A 19458-nucleotide genomic window follows, 5' to 3' on the forward strand; every position below is an offset into this window, starting at 1 on the left:
GGAACAGGGGTCCTACCCTCAGCAGGTACGTCCTCTAGGATAGGACCTGACTTTGTGACCTTTGAGGTTCAGGGAGGGGGTGGAGTCTGTTCGGGGGGGAAAAACTCTGACGGATTTCTCCGCTGATGAGAAGAAAGTAAATACTGTAGATCGACCACTTTAAGGGCAGCAGCATTGAAATGAAAAGCATGCTGTATATACCCCAATAACGAAATGCTAACTTTTTCAAATTGAAATCTCATGAGACGTTACTATCCTACCATATGATCCTTGATCATTTTTGATCAAAATAAGCTTTAAGTTGTGTCTATAGTTCTAAAGGTGCAGAGATACCTGGAAAAAAGCATTTTCGATCTATGCTTCATGACATCACTTATACGACATCGTATTATGGGGAATAATTTTCTGATCAATATCAGCTCTATTATTTGTGGATGTATCTTGGAAAATGTGTATTTTGCACCTTCATTTTGTTGACATTGACCCTTGACCTTTAACTGTTCAGCTCCAAATCTAATCATCTGGAGATAAACTCCCAAGTAATATTCACACCAAGTTAATTGGAGATCTGTCCATGCATTGTTGAGTTATTTTGTACATACACACACTCAGGGGCAAAAACGATATCCAGGGTGATGAGTTTAGAAGGCTTCTTCTCAAAAATGTAAAGTGAATTCCTGAGGCCTGTGGTCGACTTGACTCTGGCTACACTTACACATTAGCAACCCAGATGTGCCTCTGACTATATTTAATTTTAATATTTGTCTGTGTGTGCTGAGGGAGTCAAGGGTCAAATCATATTCATAAATTATTCCCAGAGTCTATCTGGAAAATCCTGCCTAGTATTTATGTGGTACAACTGGGAAAATGAAATGTCTTGCATGGCTCATCTCTGTGTGCTCACCCTCTATGAATGCATAGAGGAGTGTGAGAGAATGAATTTGTCACGTTACAAAGCACACAGATCGCAGAATTACTCATTAATTACTGTGTGAAATTATTGAGTATTGCTGCGGCCGGCGAGCGCAGTGAAAGACTTCATATATTCATCTGCAGACATTTACTTTAGGGCTCCACAAATTGGTTTATTCAGCCGAGAGTAAGTTCTCACACTTATTAAGTGCTTGTGGCATTAATCTCTCTTTGTCCAATTAGGAGTCACGTTTCTATACGGTACTGAGCTCCAGTGAAGATCAGTATCAGTTAGAGGCTCCAGCTGGCGAGTGCACCCTGCTGTGATGGAGCTACGCAAAGCTTTTAACCCAGAAACACCTTCAAATGACATCAAAAGTCAGCTTGTCCTCACAAAAGAATTGATAGAGGCGAACACAGAATGTATATTACACAGATATATACATTAACTGTATTGTCTAATTGAGCATCCAATTAGCCATGACAGTGTCCATGTTGTTAAAGTTACTGAAGGTCCTGTAGAGAAGCAAATGTGCGTTGGCAACGACAATATCTCTCATGCTGCTGTTTTAGATATTTGTGCGGTATTTGCTCTAATTTTATTTGTGATTTCACGTCTCCACGCATCTCCGCTTCCTCCCATTGTACAAAAAAGCTCACATCAAACGCTGGCTTTTTCCACATTCGCAGCATCAAGATATGGAGCCGGGGTATCAATGTCCTGCTGATAAATTTGCTCGACCAATCACGAGTCATTCTCAGCTGTCAATCGTGACATCTTAGCCCATTTTAAAATAATTAAATAACCAAGCTTTTCAGAAAAATGAACACTTGAACATACACCAGTGGAACTGAATCCATCTTTGAGAACAATTTATTTAACACGTACTGATTTTTCATGGTTTGGTCCATGTCCCATCTGTTAACATGAGTTAGAAACTCAAGGTAATATTGTAAGATGGCTTTAATATTACTTTTCTTGCATGCAGCCTGTGGACATAATTGTTTTCTACAATATTACATCACTCATAACCACCATACACTTCCTGTCCTTGCAGCCTGGACCTGTGATAGTTCTTTACAAAAACAACAGTGTCAGCTCTCTTCCTGAAGACTTCACCTTACTTCAGCAGGGGTAAGTGTCGGCTGCAGTCGACTTAAATGAGAAATGTCCGAATTTCAGTTGATTTTCTGTCAGTGTAAAACAGTAAAGTTAGATATAATTATCAGCATATAGTCTATACTGTATACAGTCATTGTTTAATGTGGAACTGGGACACGATCTTGGCTCTGTTCACGCAGTGTTTATGTGCTTGTAAACTTGGCTGCTGACACTGCTGCTTGTTTTTGCAGAACCTGTTAGAGACGCTACAGTGTGGTAATTGTCCCTTTGGATAATAAATGTGACAACACCAGTGTTCCTGATTACACAAGGTATTTTACAAGAACAGGCGTGTGTCGGCTCAGTATCTGTACAGCTCTTAACTTTAGATTTAGCTGAGGGCAGACTTAATCTTGTGGTTGTGTGCACTGCTTCCCCTTGATTACCTAGACAGTGGTGGTCCAGCATAGTCCTGACCAAAGACTGTAAATAAAGATAGATTGTTCAGAAATGAAGCCAGAATGACCCGCATACGAACGCTGCCATCTTGCACCAATGGTGTCTTCACTCTTCACCCTTCACAAAACTGGACTGTAAAGATGGACGACGTGAAGGCTCCTGAAAAAAGTAAGCACCTTGATCGTCCCCCTGGTGACTGATCATGTCAGAATCATGTCAGATGTCATGGAGGTGACTCCTCCATGTTAGCAGATGGGTGACGGACCAAACTAAAAAGTAAAATAACAGTTCAATAAAAGTTTCTCAAAGATGGTGGCTGGCATTTTGGGTTGTTCTTATCACATTAATTTGATGTGTATCGGCGGTACCTCAAAACTGCAGCTCCATCCCCTGATCAATACTGTGCAAATGACGTAATCAACGTAAGATGCGCTTGTATCTGAGATATTTTGGCTTCATTTCTGAATAGCGGGAGGAAGTGGAGATGTGTCGTCCATATTTATATAGTCTATGTTTGGCAATAAATTGTGTGTACAACAGAGCATGAGAAAAGCAGAGTCAGATTCATTTATCACTGCACAAAGTGAGAGCATGTTTTACGTACAGATTGAGAGGACTGATGATTCCAAAAGGTCCTTGTGATGACCTTGTTCTTTATTATTAAAGGGTAGCGTAACAATGGAAATACACGTGATACTCTTTTACAATGGTTTTCCCTTTTTTTAAATCCCACTCAAATTACATTAATGACCAATGAAGCCCCAGAAGCAACTTTGCACCTAAGGTCAAGGAGCTAGAAAATTCACAGAAAATAAGTGAGTAGTTTGATGACTAAATTATTTGAATAATTTATCTCTGTTGAAATGGTGGGTACTGAAAAAAGAAAAAGTCTCAAGTTGTACTCAGACTGAGAGGCTACAGTATAATGTCTCCCAGAATTCTTCACACAGCAACACAGTTTAAAAATCCTTTAAATAACAATCAATAGATTAAATTCTTATTTATTAAATACTTTCCAACATTGCCTTTTCTTTTTTAACTATTATAAGTTTGGCTAACAAAGTCCCAGGATTAATTTGCTTGTCAGTGTCTTCTCCTTTACATTTCGCTGCCTAGGATATTATTGCACTCATAATTGGGAGTCATCACTCTCAAATACACTGTTGGTGTAGAGTTAGATTTTTGCTTTAACCAGAGGCTGAGGGGAGAAGCCCCAGGCATACCCCTCCTCACAGGGGCTCAGTATGAGAGCTGAGTGGAAGTCCAGTGGGGATGGTGGCTCAGACCTCCGACTCCAGGCTGGATACCCTGCCCCAGGGCTTTGGCACATAGGGACTGTTAACTCTCCGCGCCACCAGCACCTGCCTCCGCTCTCTGCTCCCAATACCTGGGTCCTCTCTCTTTCCTGTGCCATCATAGGCCCCAAACATATTGTTGTGGTAAACCACCTGTCTGTCACTCATACGAGGCAGCATTGCTGCATTTTCAGGGCAGTGGCTTGTACAAGGAAACATGTGGCACATGTCCTTGGAACCATCATACAACTGGGATGGTCCCTGGGCCAGTGGCCCCACATACACTGGTAAGTCTGTGTATGAGTTCAGGTAGGTTGAGTAGTGTCTGTGCACCACTGTGGAGGAGGAGCGGCGCAGGGCAGCGGCATTCTGCAAGATGGCTTCCCTGTACGAGGGCAGCCGAGTGGAGTCAGCGTACTTGAGCTTTTGCTTGTAGGGATAGGACCCCATGTGGGCAGGGTCCAAGTACGCAGGCTCAGCAGCCAAGGGGTAGCAGGACAGGTTGTGCCCGAGACTGCTGTATAGCTTGTGGGGTTTTGGGTTGGCCACAACCACCCGTGGAAACAGGTCAGGCATGTCTACGCGGGTGGAGGGAGATGTGGATGTTGAGGGCTTTGTTTCATCCACCTGATGGATCCTGTCGTTGCCCCATGTGGCTCTGAGAAATGAGGCGCGGCGGTTGAGTTTGTCCTTCCCCAGGAGTGGGACATCATCCATTTCGGGCTCCAGATAAGACTTCATACAGGAGTTGCAGCTGGTGCTGCTGCCAGGATAGTGTCTTGCAGTGCAGGAAATGGCAGCAGCATCAGGGGCATGGTTGTTCAGGAGGTGATTGGCCCTTAATTCAGCAAGGCAGGGACGAGGTTCATCATAGTCACCTCTCACTCTGGGGTCTGCAGCATCAAACACGTAGCTATGGGACCTCCTCCTGCGGCTCACACAGTCAGGAGGGTAGCTAAACTTCCTCCTCAGTGGCCCTTTGTGCTCCACGTAGATATCGGGGACCTGAAACTCCCTGTAAGGAACAAAAGGGGACGTTGGGTAGCGGGGCTGGTTCTCCACATACAGCCTGCTGCTGTGGTAGGGGTTAGCTGTACCGGAGGGAGCAGGGTCCCTCATTGCGATGTGAGGACTGCTGAGGCTGGAGATGGGCAGAGTCCTCTCTAAGACGTGCTGACTGCTGCGCGCAGGTAGTGTGTAGCGGAGTGGGGTGGGCCGAGTCACCACGCGGGGCTTTTCGAGTAGGGCTGGGTGGAGCTGTCCCCATAATGAATTGGGAACGTGGGTGTGAGGGCCCTCTGGGGGTATGGTGAGTGGTTGTCAGTGATGCTGGAGATGTAGGGTAGACGGCTGCAGGTCATGTCGGTGGCTGTCACTCTGGGTGGAAGGCCAGCCCGCACATTGTCGGCCCCCCGCCTGCTCCAGTTCTCTATTGTTTTGGTAGCGTTGTCTAGAGAGTTCTCCACTCTGGCAGAGGACACCATGTCCTTCGCTGTCTGTAGCATCTTTAGCATATTGGCTTGTGAATAGTTGGTGGTGATGTCGGGACTCTGCATGCTTCCATTGTGGTCAGTGTGCTCTACTCCACTGAAGCAGCTGTAGATGCCCTGCAGACAGACGGAACAGTGACTTTTAAAACCTTGGAGTGAATGATACCAGAGTCAACCCAAACAATCTGCGAAACTCCCAAATGCTTTCAGTCTTGTTTTGCTTGTTTTGATTTATCTTGGTCTGTTTCTTTAAAATGTCTATTGAAACAGCAGAACAGAAAACCGTTATTGCAGATATAGATTTATTGTTGTTTGTGGTAATTGTATGTTTGATTTGGAAAAGGTTGTTTGCACACATCTTGATCTTAGAAAAATGATCATGTAAGTTTCTCCTTTTTTATCCCACCGCCTTTATTTTACTTTCAAATACTGTATTGGTTCGGAATACTTAATCTGACTTCTGACTACTGTTGACATACAGATGAAGGTGTTTTAATGGGGCAATTTAAATTAAATTTCTAAGGCATCACGACCATCACAATATTTCAGCAACTATCCATGAATTCCTTTTATTGCTTTCAACTCCTTTTATTTTATTATATTCTTTTATACCGCTGTCCCTCAGTGGTAACAATTATATACTGATATTTCTGAAGCTGCGTTTTGAAGGATACCTGAAAGAGACAGTGAGCTTTATACCTGCATTTGCTCATGCAGCAAGGCCGTCACCTATGTTACTTTTACATTATCCGACACAAAGTGCTTTGTTGCTCGTGTGGCATTTAGATTACTTTAATTTGAAAATATCTATAGAGCATGCAGGATTGAGTTGGTGCTATAAATGGAGCTCTAATCCACACATGTTGTATTGTCCATGTTGCTGCAGTTACCATTTAGTTATCATGCAGGAATCATTTAGATTTTGCATAATATTTGCTAATATGAAAGCATTCAATTAACAGAATAAACATTGCAGAAAAGATGTGCATTTATGTTTATATTTTAGAAAATAACGTTTTGTTCGTATTTTCTCAGTTATTAAAATGTTGTTATGTATACAGTTTGTATGTATACAGTTTGTATGTTATGTTTATGGTTAAACTGTAAAATACCTAGTCTCAATTAAATGATTGTCAGAAGAGTTCGATACGACAGCTTAGGAATCATTGCCAAATTTTCTTTATATGCATATTGGCCAATATATCGGTATAGGAATTCTTTCCTTCCTGAAATAAGTACCGACTCCCCAAAACCAATACTAATCTTTGCAGTCTGCAGTTTTTCTCATGTGAATGTTACTTACTCTGCTGATAGCCAGGAGGAAGTCGAGCCGTTCGGATTGGCGGACTGAATGACGTAGTTTCCAGTACAGCAGGTGTTCCCACGCAAAAACCAGCAGACTCAGGCCCATGGCCACCAGGAGCATGTAGAAGACCCCCGCCATGTTGTCAATGTCCAGCTTACTGCTCATCACCTCTTTCTTCTCATTGCGGCAGATGCCTGTGAGCCAGACGGTCTGGAGCTTCTGTGTGTCACCTGAGAGCGAGGAGCACAGAAATACAGGCTTAAGTCTTATTTGCATAACAGTTTTATTCTTGGACTTTTAAGTGAATAATGAAACACTTTCCAACCCGAGATAATGGAATTTTCTCAAATATTCAGCACCCATAAAACAACTATGCAAAAGTTTAGTCTGTTTGTGATTTAGCCAAATGGATCCTGACAGATCTGTGTGATGCTAAAAATAAATATAAATTGAATTTTCAATTTTTTTGAAACGTTGTCTGAAAATGTTTGATGGGCAGTACAGGCAGACCCCCAACAACCAATGAGATGTAAGGTGAGTTGGATGCATAGATCCCGCCCTTTCAGGCAGCCCATTACACAAATAGAAATTAAAAATTTCTGATTTTATATTTCTCATTTCTATCCAACATTAAAAAAATGGAAAATTGGAAAAAAACTGTTCCACAACCCTAATTTTACATTGTTCAAACAAACGAAACATAGAACATTTGAAAATCGAATTCAGTGTTGAACTGATTAGCATTACACAGACCCTGACAACCTTTTTATCTTATTCTAAGTCAACAGCAGTTTCTTACCAGTAACACGCTTTTTAAGATAGTTTAAGATTATTATAAATTAAATACCTCACAAGCTAAAAAAGTAAAGGTAAGCAGAAATTTGGAAAAAAATGTTGTTATTGCTGTTTTCAATTATGTTGTAAATCTTCAAAAATTTGCCATATTCCCTTTTAAGGCTCCCACCTCAGGTTATCAGGGCACTAATGCCACCAGAACCCAAGAGATCATTTTTACTTTGCCAATAACAAACATGGCAGTTGGGCACAGGATAGAATTTATAATCTGCTAATTTATCCAATTACTTCATATCTCAGGTAACACTATAGGCGCCATAATTAAGATAAAAGATTCGATTTCACAGCACTTAGTGTTCGCACTTGAGTCTGACATATCTGTATAATCCCTCTTCCAATTTATTGCATATTGCTGCAGCAGATGATCAGGCTTCTGCTAGAGGCTTCAAAACAACCTGCCGGAGGAGCTCAGGTTAACAGAATAATGGCCACATCTTAAACCACCTCTGGAAACTATAAGTTTTATGGACACACATTTATGATACGTTTGTCATTTATATAAATTTGACTATAATAACATTTTGTACCTTGTATTCACATCCATTTCCACCTTATGTTCTCTTTCCTAATGGCAGTAAAATGTCTCCTCATATTCGTTTATACTATTAAGGTTTATGTAGAAGGAGCTAAAGCTATTATTCTCGAGTTATTGGTAATAATCTTTGAAATTCAACATGCGCACTTTGTGTAGACACATATAAGAAATTACCATCAGCCAAGAACTGGAGCAGAGCCAGGTCGATGGGTCGTTTCCAGCGGGAATCCTTCTGCAGGGCGATGCCGTAACCAGTAGTAGCAAACACTTTGCCACTGCCAATGGTCACCAGCTTGCAGCCCTCATCTTTGCCAGCCATGTAATTCAGCACCGCAGCGTCATAGATAAAGGCATCCAGTTTCCTAGAACAGTCAAGAAACAAACCTTCACTCAACCTTCACTGGCCTTGATTTAACCATTTGGCTCTGCTTCGCTTTTTCAGTTCTGCTGTATGTACAGTATATAATATATGTTACATCGCTTGGCAGACACCTACCCTGTTTTGAGACTGTTAAGGGCATCCTCTACTCCCTTCTGGTTGTATTTGACCATGTGGGAGTGCATCTCGGGGTAGTTACTCCTTATGTTACGCTCTGTGCTGCCATTTGGGACCGTACCAAAGCGGAATGGAGGGTACTGCTCCTGGGGCTTTTGAAACTGTCAAGAGAGGAAGAGTAAGGATTGATGAAGACAAAATTATCTGTGATATTGATTCTTTGCACACTGGAGAATAGAAATTGTATTTTATTTCCTTCTAAAATGAATGAACGATATAGTTTTTATCCTTTTAGAGACCTTGGCATGAGCATATGATCAAATTCAGTTTCTCCTATTACCCTGATTGTTTGTTCTGTCATTTAGATGTGTCATCCTCTTGGCCCAGTAGAAAAGCGCTGAGCTTCTAATACAATGACATTCACCTCATTGGTGTGTTTTGTGATTTCTGCCTCAGCTCTCAAGTGCTTTCATGCTAGTTATCGTGCCGCCCTCTTGCTCTGTTAATTTACACATCTAATAAGACGATTCAAAGACCTGACAATCAGTAATGAACTCTGTGTCCAAAGGGATCCGAGTTCCCTTCATCCTTGTTCTTGTCTGCAATACTAAATGAACTCCTCATTTTATAATTGTGCTTTTGGCAGCACTATATGAATTTAATTAGCTGTGGGGACAGGAAATGGGAAAGGGAGGAAGTACCGACACAATTGCACTTTTTCATTAACCTTAGGCAGGCACTTTGTTATCAAACTGTGAGCAATCTATCAAGGTCAAGTGTATATGTATAGACCTAAAATCACAAGTTTGTCCTTTCACAATCTGAGGAAACAGGCGACTTCCTCCTCCATGACGTAAAATCGTGGGTTCTTCTAAAGAACAGACAGAAGTAGCAGCCAAGGACTACAAAGGAAAAACACTACAAAGAACTGGGGAACAGAATGACAAAAATACAGAATACAATCAGGGTTTTCCTCATAGTCATTATAGTCATTATAAGACTATGGCACAGTGCCTAGACCGAACGAAAGGAAAAATCAATGCTGAGAATTCTCCACTGCTCTGCAGAGAGAGGATACCGTACTCTGAAATTATGACTAATGACTAGATTTAGACAATTAACATGATTTGTGTTGGTGAAAGAATAGAGTGGGGTCATGGTTGAAAGAAATGCTTATTATTGGATGCATATCTGTGGTGTCAAGACACTTTGAGTGTGTGCTACCACCTCACATCTGAAAGATTGTGCAGTGCTAAAGACATCCTGCAATTTTAACCTTGGTGTCTTACAAGGAACGGCGACTATTTGCAAGACAACAAGAGGTCCCTCGCAAGGAAGATGTCAACATCGGTTGTTTGAGCGAATGGCCTATGCTGTTGTTTTCCTGGTGAGGACAGTGAGGTAGATTGAGCTACCTGGTTTAATTTTGACAGCGTGTCACTAAAACATTTCCTCCACACAGCTTACTGATAGACAGAGATGGAGTGTGTTGCTGACAAATGTTGGGCGATGTCAGAGTCCAAATGATGTGTTACCCCGTCACAAGGACTTTCTTGATAAGTGTCTGTTCTGTGGGTATGAGGCAATCATCTGCCTTAACACAGCGCAGCGTCCTAAGAGTCGTTTCCATCACTCTCTCCTCTGATACAAGGTCACTTTCTATGGCTTCATCTTGTTCCTCATTTACATTTGCTTAACCTGAGGGGTTCAGCACAGTTGGACAAACTGCAATCCAACCCTCCATTCCCAGCAGGCTGCCACGCAGGATTCTCCTCAATAATCTATGGACTTACTGTTGAAACAGCTCTGTTTCTTTTTCCTCATACCGGGTTAATGTACAATGAGACGAGAAGTGTAAATGGCTGCCAGAATCAAAATGAGCTTGGTCTTTTCCTCAAATGCCTCCCTAATCCTTTTAGTCGCCTGCAGAGCAAAGAGTCTACAAATCATTTCTTGTGCTGACGGTTTAACTTGGATTTACTTGTCAATATTCGTATAAAACATGTCCTCAGGCCAGAAAAATATGCAAAAGATACCAGAAATTATAATCACTGTCTGCCCCAGAAAATCCTCTTGTGTGTTACATTCATAGTCTTTTCACAGACATCCCTATCTTAAGAGTCTGGGGATGTAATTTAATTTCAACACTGAACTCTTTTGTATTTGTTCCTAAAAGCAGGGTCCAACAGAACCGATAGCTCCACGGCCCAATCGTTTGATGGAACAGATGGCTTGGTCCAGTAAAAGTCTACAAATGTTAACTGACCAGTTGTGGACTAGGTATCCAAATTCATAACTAATGTGGTATGTTGAAGGTCAATTAATGGTCAGATTTACTGATAATCTGCTTTTTATAGTGTTGAGACCCAAAACATGACTTTAATGGAGTGTTCATCTCATATAGCGGCACTATTAATACTAATTTACTAAACTAATAATGACATTCCTACAATGTATTTTATATGTAATCTTTGATTATGTACATATTTAGCTAATGCATTATAGTGTAAGGGAATAAGCAAAATAGCAAAAAGTGTTGCAGTATAATGGCGCTATAATTATTCAATTTTTTGGGGGGCTGCCGGGGCCGGACAATTATGATCTAATTGGAGAAAGAGAAAAGTCATAGCTGACACATTACCATTTCTGGATCTTTGCCATCCATAGCCCATCTAGAAAAGACACCTCCATGTTTTTCCTGAACTGTACATCACAAGCTACGCACACACACACGCAACAGAATGTTGACGGCCGTGACAAAACTCTGTACCTTTTTGTCACTCAGTCCAGAGACAGTGTCGATGTATTGCTCTTGGATCATGAAGGCTGCCAGGTTGGCTGTGTAGGAAGCCAGGAAGATTACGGCAAAGAAAGCCCAGACCAGGACCATGATCTTACTGGTGGTGCCCTTTGGATTCTCAATTGGCACCGAGTTGTTGAAGACGATTCCCCACAGCAGCCACACTGACTTCCCAATCGTGAAGGTGGGACCTCCGGGTTCTGAGGAGCATGAAGTTCAATTTTGACAGTTAGTGTATGGTAGACAATAATAGAGGAAAAATCCCCATTGTCCAGTTTTTTATTGTCTTCCATGACCGGTTGACTTTTCCAAAGTAGTTTTTTCAACTGCCCCTCAATTAATTCAGTCAAGTAAAACTCTTTGAATGTGTTTTGGGATGCTTACTCTCACATGGGGAAAAACGTGCCTTGATTAACCATCCAGGTTTTTGTGGTACCATTATTTGTCTAATTCCTTTCAGACATGCACTTAAGTCTGAACATTTTCCTGAAATTTTCCAGAGGGATGTATGTGACAACCCTAATGTCTGAGTGAGTTGCTTCGGACATTTGCCATAAGTTTTCCTGCCAGCCCCCGAGTAAAATATCTAGCGATTGTCCAAGTTAGCCCATGTGAGAATACAGCTGGACAAAGACACGCAAAAGGAAAACATGTGATTGGTCTAACAAGTACATCACATATGGTTAACTCATCTTTTCTTGTCGATTTTCCTTTAAACCTGATATATTTAAATTTATGTATAAGACATAAAACATACTATTCTTGTCACCCTGTCTTGCCTTTTGTTTGTATTCTGTACATGTTTTAGTTTAGATATATGACGAAGGTTTGACTGAGCTCAGGCATCTCTGTCACTGCTGTGTCCGTGAGTCGAGCTGCTGTAATTTTGACAAACGATCAATGTGTGCCAGGGCCAGTCGGCACAAGTCGATATGTGGTACAAAATTAGATCCAGATGCAGGTGACCTGGGGTAGATTTTCAGTGCAAATCAGAAAATGTCAGCTTTGCCAACACAGTAAACAGCTCTTGCGTCCTCAGCTTGAAATCAAATGTCAGCAGATTGTCTTATGAAATAACGAATAACACATAATTACAGTGTAGCAGCTGCTGAACGAAATCTCAGTGATAAGTCTAAACCAAATCAGTTGATTTAATGTCCTTGTAATGCAATGAGAACAATGAGTTCAAAGATCGGAGCCATGAGTGTAGCACCCCTCTGGCTTCATCTCATCCATTAAAATATATTTTATAGACCACACTGCTCCAAGATAAACCCGCAGTATCTCAATTTTCCAGGCATTGATCTGATATGTGGCTACTGTAAATAGGTTTAGATTTTCCCATGTTCTGTAAAGCCCCTCCAGTCAAGTGTTTATTGCACCTCTTTGTGTGAAGTCGGGGATGCCAATCTTAAAATGAATAAATTACGTCTAAGTAAAACTTTGATTTGCTACTCTTGTACGGTGGCCCTGAGAGCTCAATGCACTGCAACTTAAGAAAACACATTGAGAATACTCGCATCACTATTTGCAGGCTCATAATAAGAAAGAGGCTAGCGCTAGGTTAATGGCACATGTATCTGCAAAAATATCTGAATCATACTATCACAATGTAAAAGTAAGCAAAAACACTTCATCCCATTTTCCACCAACACTGAGGGACAACCAAATTCAACTTATAACTTTACGAGTCACAAACCATGGCAACGGCAAGCGTGTCCTGTAAACAAATCCACCATACTTGTGTCAGCATTATTGCAAAATTGAAGGGACGAATTGTGATGCATATTCACTGCACTATTCATTCACTATCATGCCAGTGGGATCAAATCACATGTTGTGTCTTGTGTGTTCGGGTCCAATAAGTTGATATGAAAAAATAATTCTTTAAAAAAAATGAATGCCAAACATGGGAAAGGTGAAGGATTAAAATGAAAACCCAAGCTGTGATACTTGGGAGTCCACTTCACCTTCCATTTCATCTTCTGTTTTATATTTATATATATAATATTTATAGTTATTGGTATTCCTTAACTTCCCATGCAAAGCTTCTGTTTGCTTTGCAAAGACAGTTGTCGTTCTGATTTTTGTTTGAGTAATTTTTTGCCTTCTAATTAATCAAAATATGATTAACCAATCCCTTCTTATCACATAAAAGGATTTCTGTACAGCCTCTTCTTCTTCTGTGGTGTTGTGCTTGTAAAGGGAGGATACGCGGATGGACGGAGGAGCGAGGCGAGACTCACCTTTGGCACTGACCAGGCTGCGGTTGTACCCAACTGGACTGCAGTATTCAAACACAAACACTGTGATGGCCACAACGGTGAGACACATGACGAACATCATCACCCAAACCGCCGGACTGTATGGTTCTGCAGGGACGGAGGAGACAGGGGAAAGTTGGGTGAGAAGATCAAGACGCTCAAGATTCAAACGTCAACTCAACTTCAAGAAAAAACGTGCAAACTAGAACAAAGACAAGTTTTACGACAAATATCATGAACTTGTGTCACTGCATCAGCTTTAACAGGAGCCTAATTCCATCCAACAAATCTAAAATATAAGAATTATGTTGATTAAAAAAAGCAAATGGTACAAAAAGACAATAACAAAATAATTATTGCAAAAACATTTTTCATTCATGTCAAGTGCACACGAGTTGCTCACCTAAAAAGGCAGATGGTGAGACCGTCCCATTACTTCTGGCGACCATCACGCTGATTCCTGTCTCCACAAACGGCACTGAGAAGTCGATGATCTCAGAGCGCTCCTCGTTAATGGTCAGCGAGCCGATGGCCATGTCCGCCCGCTTGTAGAACACCTGTGGGGGGAGAAGAGCCAGTAGAGATAGTTTTGGGGTTGAGTGGAACGTGTGACTGTCTGTAGGACATTATACTGGACATCTGCTGCGGACCTGTGAGATAAATCTCATCCATCAGTTAAGTCAACACACTCGGCCTCTGTCCCTGAGGGCGATTTACCGTCAGGACAGACTCACAAAAACCGCCAGACAGACGATTGCTTGTAAAGCATTATCCGCCATCTAATCCATCTTTAATCCATTACACAGCATTGTAGTCTACACCATAATATACTAATATACTGCAGCATAATGGCTGTTGCATAAGGCAGGCTAAAGGTCACTGGTGGTCTAACTGAACAGGAGGTGATGCTATTTTTCGCTGCTGTTTGAGCAGTGATCCACCAGCACAGATCCAACCGCTCTCTGACTCCCTTTCCTTGAATTTTCAGTCCCACCACATCATTGTTTAACATGCTGATGGAGGAGCTGGTAGATTTACAGTCCAGACACTCACAAGCTATAAACTCCCCTATAGAGGCTGATGCCTCATTGAGCCCGATAGCCTTCTGCTGTTTTTGAAAGAAAGTCAGAGAAAAAGGAGATAATGTTGTATTCTCCAACTCCTGAAGAGGAGCAATCTGACAGTGGAGATTATTCACTGGGATGCCTACTCCTCCTTTTTGTACTGTTCGTCCTGCACCCACCACAGTGACCTTACCTTCATGAACTCGTTAATCTTGACTCTACATTGCTTTTCTCTTTTACCTCCACCAGGGAGGTTATGTTTTCACCCCTGTCCATTTGTTTGTTTGTTAGCAGGATTACGCAAAAACTGCTGATCAGATATCCATGACACTATTTCAAACATTGTGTGGTAAAGCATTTTTTTGGCGTTTTCATTAATTTCCAAGGGATTAATTCATGGATTTTGATGAAAATAATCAGGGATATTTAGGGACTGATATTTGAGTATGTGTGATTTGATGCAGCTTGAATTTAAGGGGACTGTTGGGCCTTGCAAGATAAGACTAGTGTTTGAGGTTTTTCTTTTATTTATTATCAAAGTAAAGGTTCCAACTTTTATTTTAATTAATGTTTCTTAAATTTAACACTACAGTTGGTCAAACAATCGGTTGTATTTTAATTACATAAACATATTAAAAAATATATATATCAAAAGATAAAAAGATTTTCATATATACTGTACATTTCAAGGGTTAGGGGCATTAGTGCTTTCTGTCGGGAAGAGGAGCTCGCTTTACCACAGACTTTGGGCTTTTTTAACTTTTATATTTCACAAAAACAACCTACATCTGCACTAGGTGAAAAAAAAACAAAGAAAAACATTGTATGTCTCCCTTAAACTGGCTTGTTCAGCTCAATGAAAATGTCATCATAATTTGACAATTTGTCCTTTTTCCCTCAAGGGAATTAAAGAGGGATTAGAGTTACAATGTCAACAGCTAAAAAAATATGTTTTTGGTGTAAATCTTTCATCAGTGATCTTCTCAATACACTGGCTAAGGGTATAGGTTGAAAGCTGTGGATGTTTATCAGGCAGGGAGGGTCTGTGGTGTCTGTGATTCTGTATGATCAGAAACATCTGATCCAGCATTTTCGGTTTCATGAGTCTCATCCAGATTGTGACCATTCTTCATAAAAAATCATCTCCTGCATCAGACATCGTTATGAAAGTGCAACACTGTATTTCTAACCTATTTTTAACAGGAGCAATGCAATATTAAACACCCTTCAAAAACTCAGATTTCAGAAATTATTAAAAAAATAGTTTTCTACTCTAATGTACTTTATGGAATATTTCCCTTGGTTTGCTAATAAGGAAACTTTCTGTGCAAATTCAGTTCAGCATATTCAGCTTTTCACATGCAAGGCCACTGAAATAGCTGTAATAGAGCTAATTTTAAACTTTCAAATAACCTTCAGACTTTATCACTTGTTACATCACTACAACTACTCTCCTCATTTTCCTTCCCTGATATAGCGGATGTGTGTTTGTCTTGAGAGTGAGTATTTTCACTTTGGGCTGATGAGAACCAGCAGACGGACACTTGACCTAATTCATGCTCTTGTCACCGCTGTGTTCCTCCTGAATGAAGTGGGACTGCTGCCATGTAACCCCCCCCCCCCCCCCAGCCTTACCTCTCCGATCATCCCGTTCCAAATGCCTCGGACCAGTTTGCCGTGCTTGCCGTTGGTGACCAGGTAGAGGTCATAGGAGAACTTTATGGTGCGGGACAGCTTCTTCAGGATGTCTATGCAGAAGCCCTTACAGCACAGTTTTTTGTACGGCTCGGTGTGACCCACAATACTGAAAGACAGAGAGAATAAAACTGAGGATGTGATGTGATGCCATTTCTGCTTTGTCTCTTTAAGAACTGGCCTTTCCTAACACCAGGTTTCTGTTGCTCTAGGCTGCTCAGTTGTCATTGTTATAAATGATGCTATTAAACCCTCATTATATGTTATCAATTTGAGGTAAAATCTATTATATCCAATAAATGATTTGTATTATACAGAAAGGTTTATGCTTGAAATAAGAAAACAGCTCTATGTGGCGCGTATTTAGATGTTTAGGGCTGATATCTGCAGAAAGGAGGAAGAATAACCTTAAACAGACGCCACAAGTTCATAGCAGAACTGTAATAATCGAAAACACATGATATTATCTAATCCAATACAGCAGCACAGCAGTGAGCACTAGCTTAGATGAGCTATAAGTCCGCTTCATTGTGTCTTATTTTCTCAGCCTTGTACATGATTCTATTTTTATACATAATCAATCTATTATAACAATACACTCATTAAGAGATACTGCTAACTAAAATGTGTTTTGAGTTGTAAATTAAATTATTTGACTGTTCTTTGAGGAAAAACATTAGTGCAGAGTTTTGTATTACATATATAATGTGTTACCAAATTCTTAAAAACAAAATCTAGGGTGGTTTGAACATGGCTCATAGTGTTTCAAACCGTCTTAGACCTTGCACGACCAATGCTTATGTAAAGACAGTTGTTTGGGACGTCTCTATGTCATGACAACTATATATATTAGAAAAAGTTAACACTCTGATCAAAGGTGGCACCAGCGACCACCAGCAACCGCTCATGAGTGGGAATTTTGCAAGGGAACTTAAATCTGGATCTGGCAGATTTAAAAGTGGTTTCATAAGGGGACTGTTAGGCCTTTGTGGAGGTATATGCTCTACAAGGTGACATTCTGGTTGCAACTTATTTTTATAAGAATGTTTGGCTGAGAGTTAATGAAAGAATGGTACCTAAACCCTAAAGCATGTAGAGGAGAGGACCAGTCATCTCCACCATATCGAGGCTGGGACTCAGGGTAAGTGTGAGTGTGTGTGTGTGCGTGTGTTTTCTTTTTTGGGGGGGGGGGTGGTTGTTGCAGTTGGGAGAGTAGGAGCTACTCCACAGGCTTGTGCACTATGTCACGGCCCCGACAGATGGACGGACAGCTGGGTGGCACAAAACAAATCTAACATAAATTAATCACAAACAAACAGTGTCACAGGAGTGGAACTCATGCTGGATTTTTATTTGGACAGGATGATGCCTGATTTTCAAACATTACCTGAAGTAATTGAGCAGTTTAAAAACATCAACATGACACGCAAGTTAAACCCAATGATTAAATAGCATTTTCCATTCTGAATCTGTGAAGCTCATTTGATTCTGTTAATTTAACGCAGGAAGACATCTTCACATGTCCTGTGTCCGACCGAGCCCCCAAATTCACGAGCTCAGGGAGGAGATGCCGGGGATGCATGGAGCCAAACGGAGAGCAAGCGGGAGAAAGAATAAACCCTCTTCCTCCTCCTTTCATTGTGTAAAATGTTATGTCACTGCCGAATAGCATGGACGAGCTTGGTGTGTTGACTATGTCACAGTCTGTAATCAGGAGAGCAGTATGGGTTCTTTACTGAGACATGGCTGCACATGCGCGGCACACAGAGTGATGAGAAGAAACGGGCGGGGGGTTTTGATGCTTGTGAACAGCAGATGGTGTAATCCTGGACATGTTACTGTGAAACAGTGTCTGCCTCTCTATAATCGTACCCAAGGAGATTCACACGTGCTGTTTACATTCCGTCATCAGATGCTGCGGACGTAACATGACCTCATCAACTAGTACATCACGACATGGACTGTGCAATACTGTGATAAATCATCAGCATAATTATATTAAGTAAAACATAATTGCTATATCAACCGCAGCCTTCATGCAAGATTCGTGGTAAAAAGGGCGCAGCACAACTGATCAATTAAAGCGTCAAAAGTAAGCGTCTAGACTTAAAGAGACGAGTGGAATGTAGGAACCAGGGGACACAGAGTTGGACACACGGGACAGGAAACCCAGTTCACTCAGTTTTATTATACCATGGAGCACACTACAGAGTCATGCACCAAACTTTTTTTGGTTTGAGCATGTCCAAGTCTGAGAGAAAACTAACCAATCCCAACCTGAGTGGTAGGCTATTCAGTTCTCTTTCCAAACCCAACTGAGTTTGTGTTCCTCTGTCCCTGACATGCATGGCTATTACGTGTTTAAACTCATTGCAGACATGTGCAGGGTAAAAAATCAGGTAGATATCCCAACCAACGCCTCAGAATCATTGAATATGAGGAGGCAACCCGCACCCGGGCCAAAACCAGCGTGGGGACAACTCGGGGAGTTGAGCACGTCGCAAAACACAAAGGCATTGTTTACTGCTGCCACGTCATGTACGACAAGAGCTGGAAAGATATCATGAGACAGGACAGGCTTATCCTTCCAAAACTTAAAAATAAAGTAATACTGTGATATAATACCATCATCATCCAAAAAGTGAAAAATACTGTCATATTAATTTTAGGTCATATTGCCCACCTCTATTTCATGGTCATGTCAGCAGACCTTAACCTCACTTTCTGCCAGAGCTTTCTATCAATCCATCAAATACCTTACCATGTGGAAGTTGCATACACGTGTACTGTCCCCCCATTCCCCAGATGAAAAAAATCACAGCTCCAAGGAAACAAGAACAGAGCCAATGAGTCTCCAGCCACACAGACATCCTCCCTGTCCCCAAAGCTGCTTCCCTCTCACACCTGGCCAGTGATTCATTTCAGCAGCTTACCAACCTTCATCATCGACTGTAGCTAAGGCCTAACCAATCACCTTCTTTGCTTTCATCCATCAAGTCAAGCAACATGTAACCCCCCCCCCCCTCACTCATCTGGCTGGCTGTTTCCAGCAGTGAGGTGAAGAGTTAGCTGGTGAGACTGGACCAGAACATTGCAGCAGGTCTTGTGTCAAAGAAGTCATTTCCATCTGCCCTCAACAGCCTCAGACCAGATGGCCTCAGTCCCAAATCCTGAATAACCTGATG

General features: G+C 41.4%; 1 protein-coding gene across 1 annotated transcript in view; it reads right to left on the minus strand.

Annotated features, from left to right (window-relative positions):
- Window positions 1–1770: 1770 nt before the first annotated feature.
- Window positions 1771–19458, minus strand: part of grin2ca (glutamate receptor, ionotropic, N-methyl D-aspartate 2Ca) — a 74260-nt gene continuing 56572 nt past the window's right edge. Inside the window, 9 exon segments of the mRNA XM_034592387.1 lie at window positions 1771–5009; window positions 5012–5375; window positions 6562–6794; window positions 8129–8316; window positions 8451–8611; window positions 11221–11450; window positions 13497–13622; window positions 13918–14071; window positions 16214–16382. Of these exon segments, the coding sequence (XP_034448278.1) occupies window positions 3754–5009; window positions 5012–5375; window positions 6562–6794; window positions 8129–8316; window positions 8451–8611; window positions 11221–11450; window positions 13497–13622; window positions 13918–14071; window positions 16214–16382 (2881 nt within the window). The 3' untranslated portion in view covers window positions 1771–3753.

Source organism: Hippoglossus hippoglossus, chromosome 8 (assembly GCF_009819705.1).
Source record: "Hippoglossus hippoglossus isolate fHipHip1 chromosome 8, fHipHip1.pri, whole genome shotgun sequence".
In the NCBI taxonomy this organism is placed as follows: domain Eukaryota; kingdom Metazoa; phylum Chordata; class Actinopteri; order Pleuronectiformes; family Pleuronectidae; genus Hippoglossus; species Hippoglossus hippoglossus.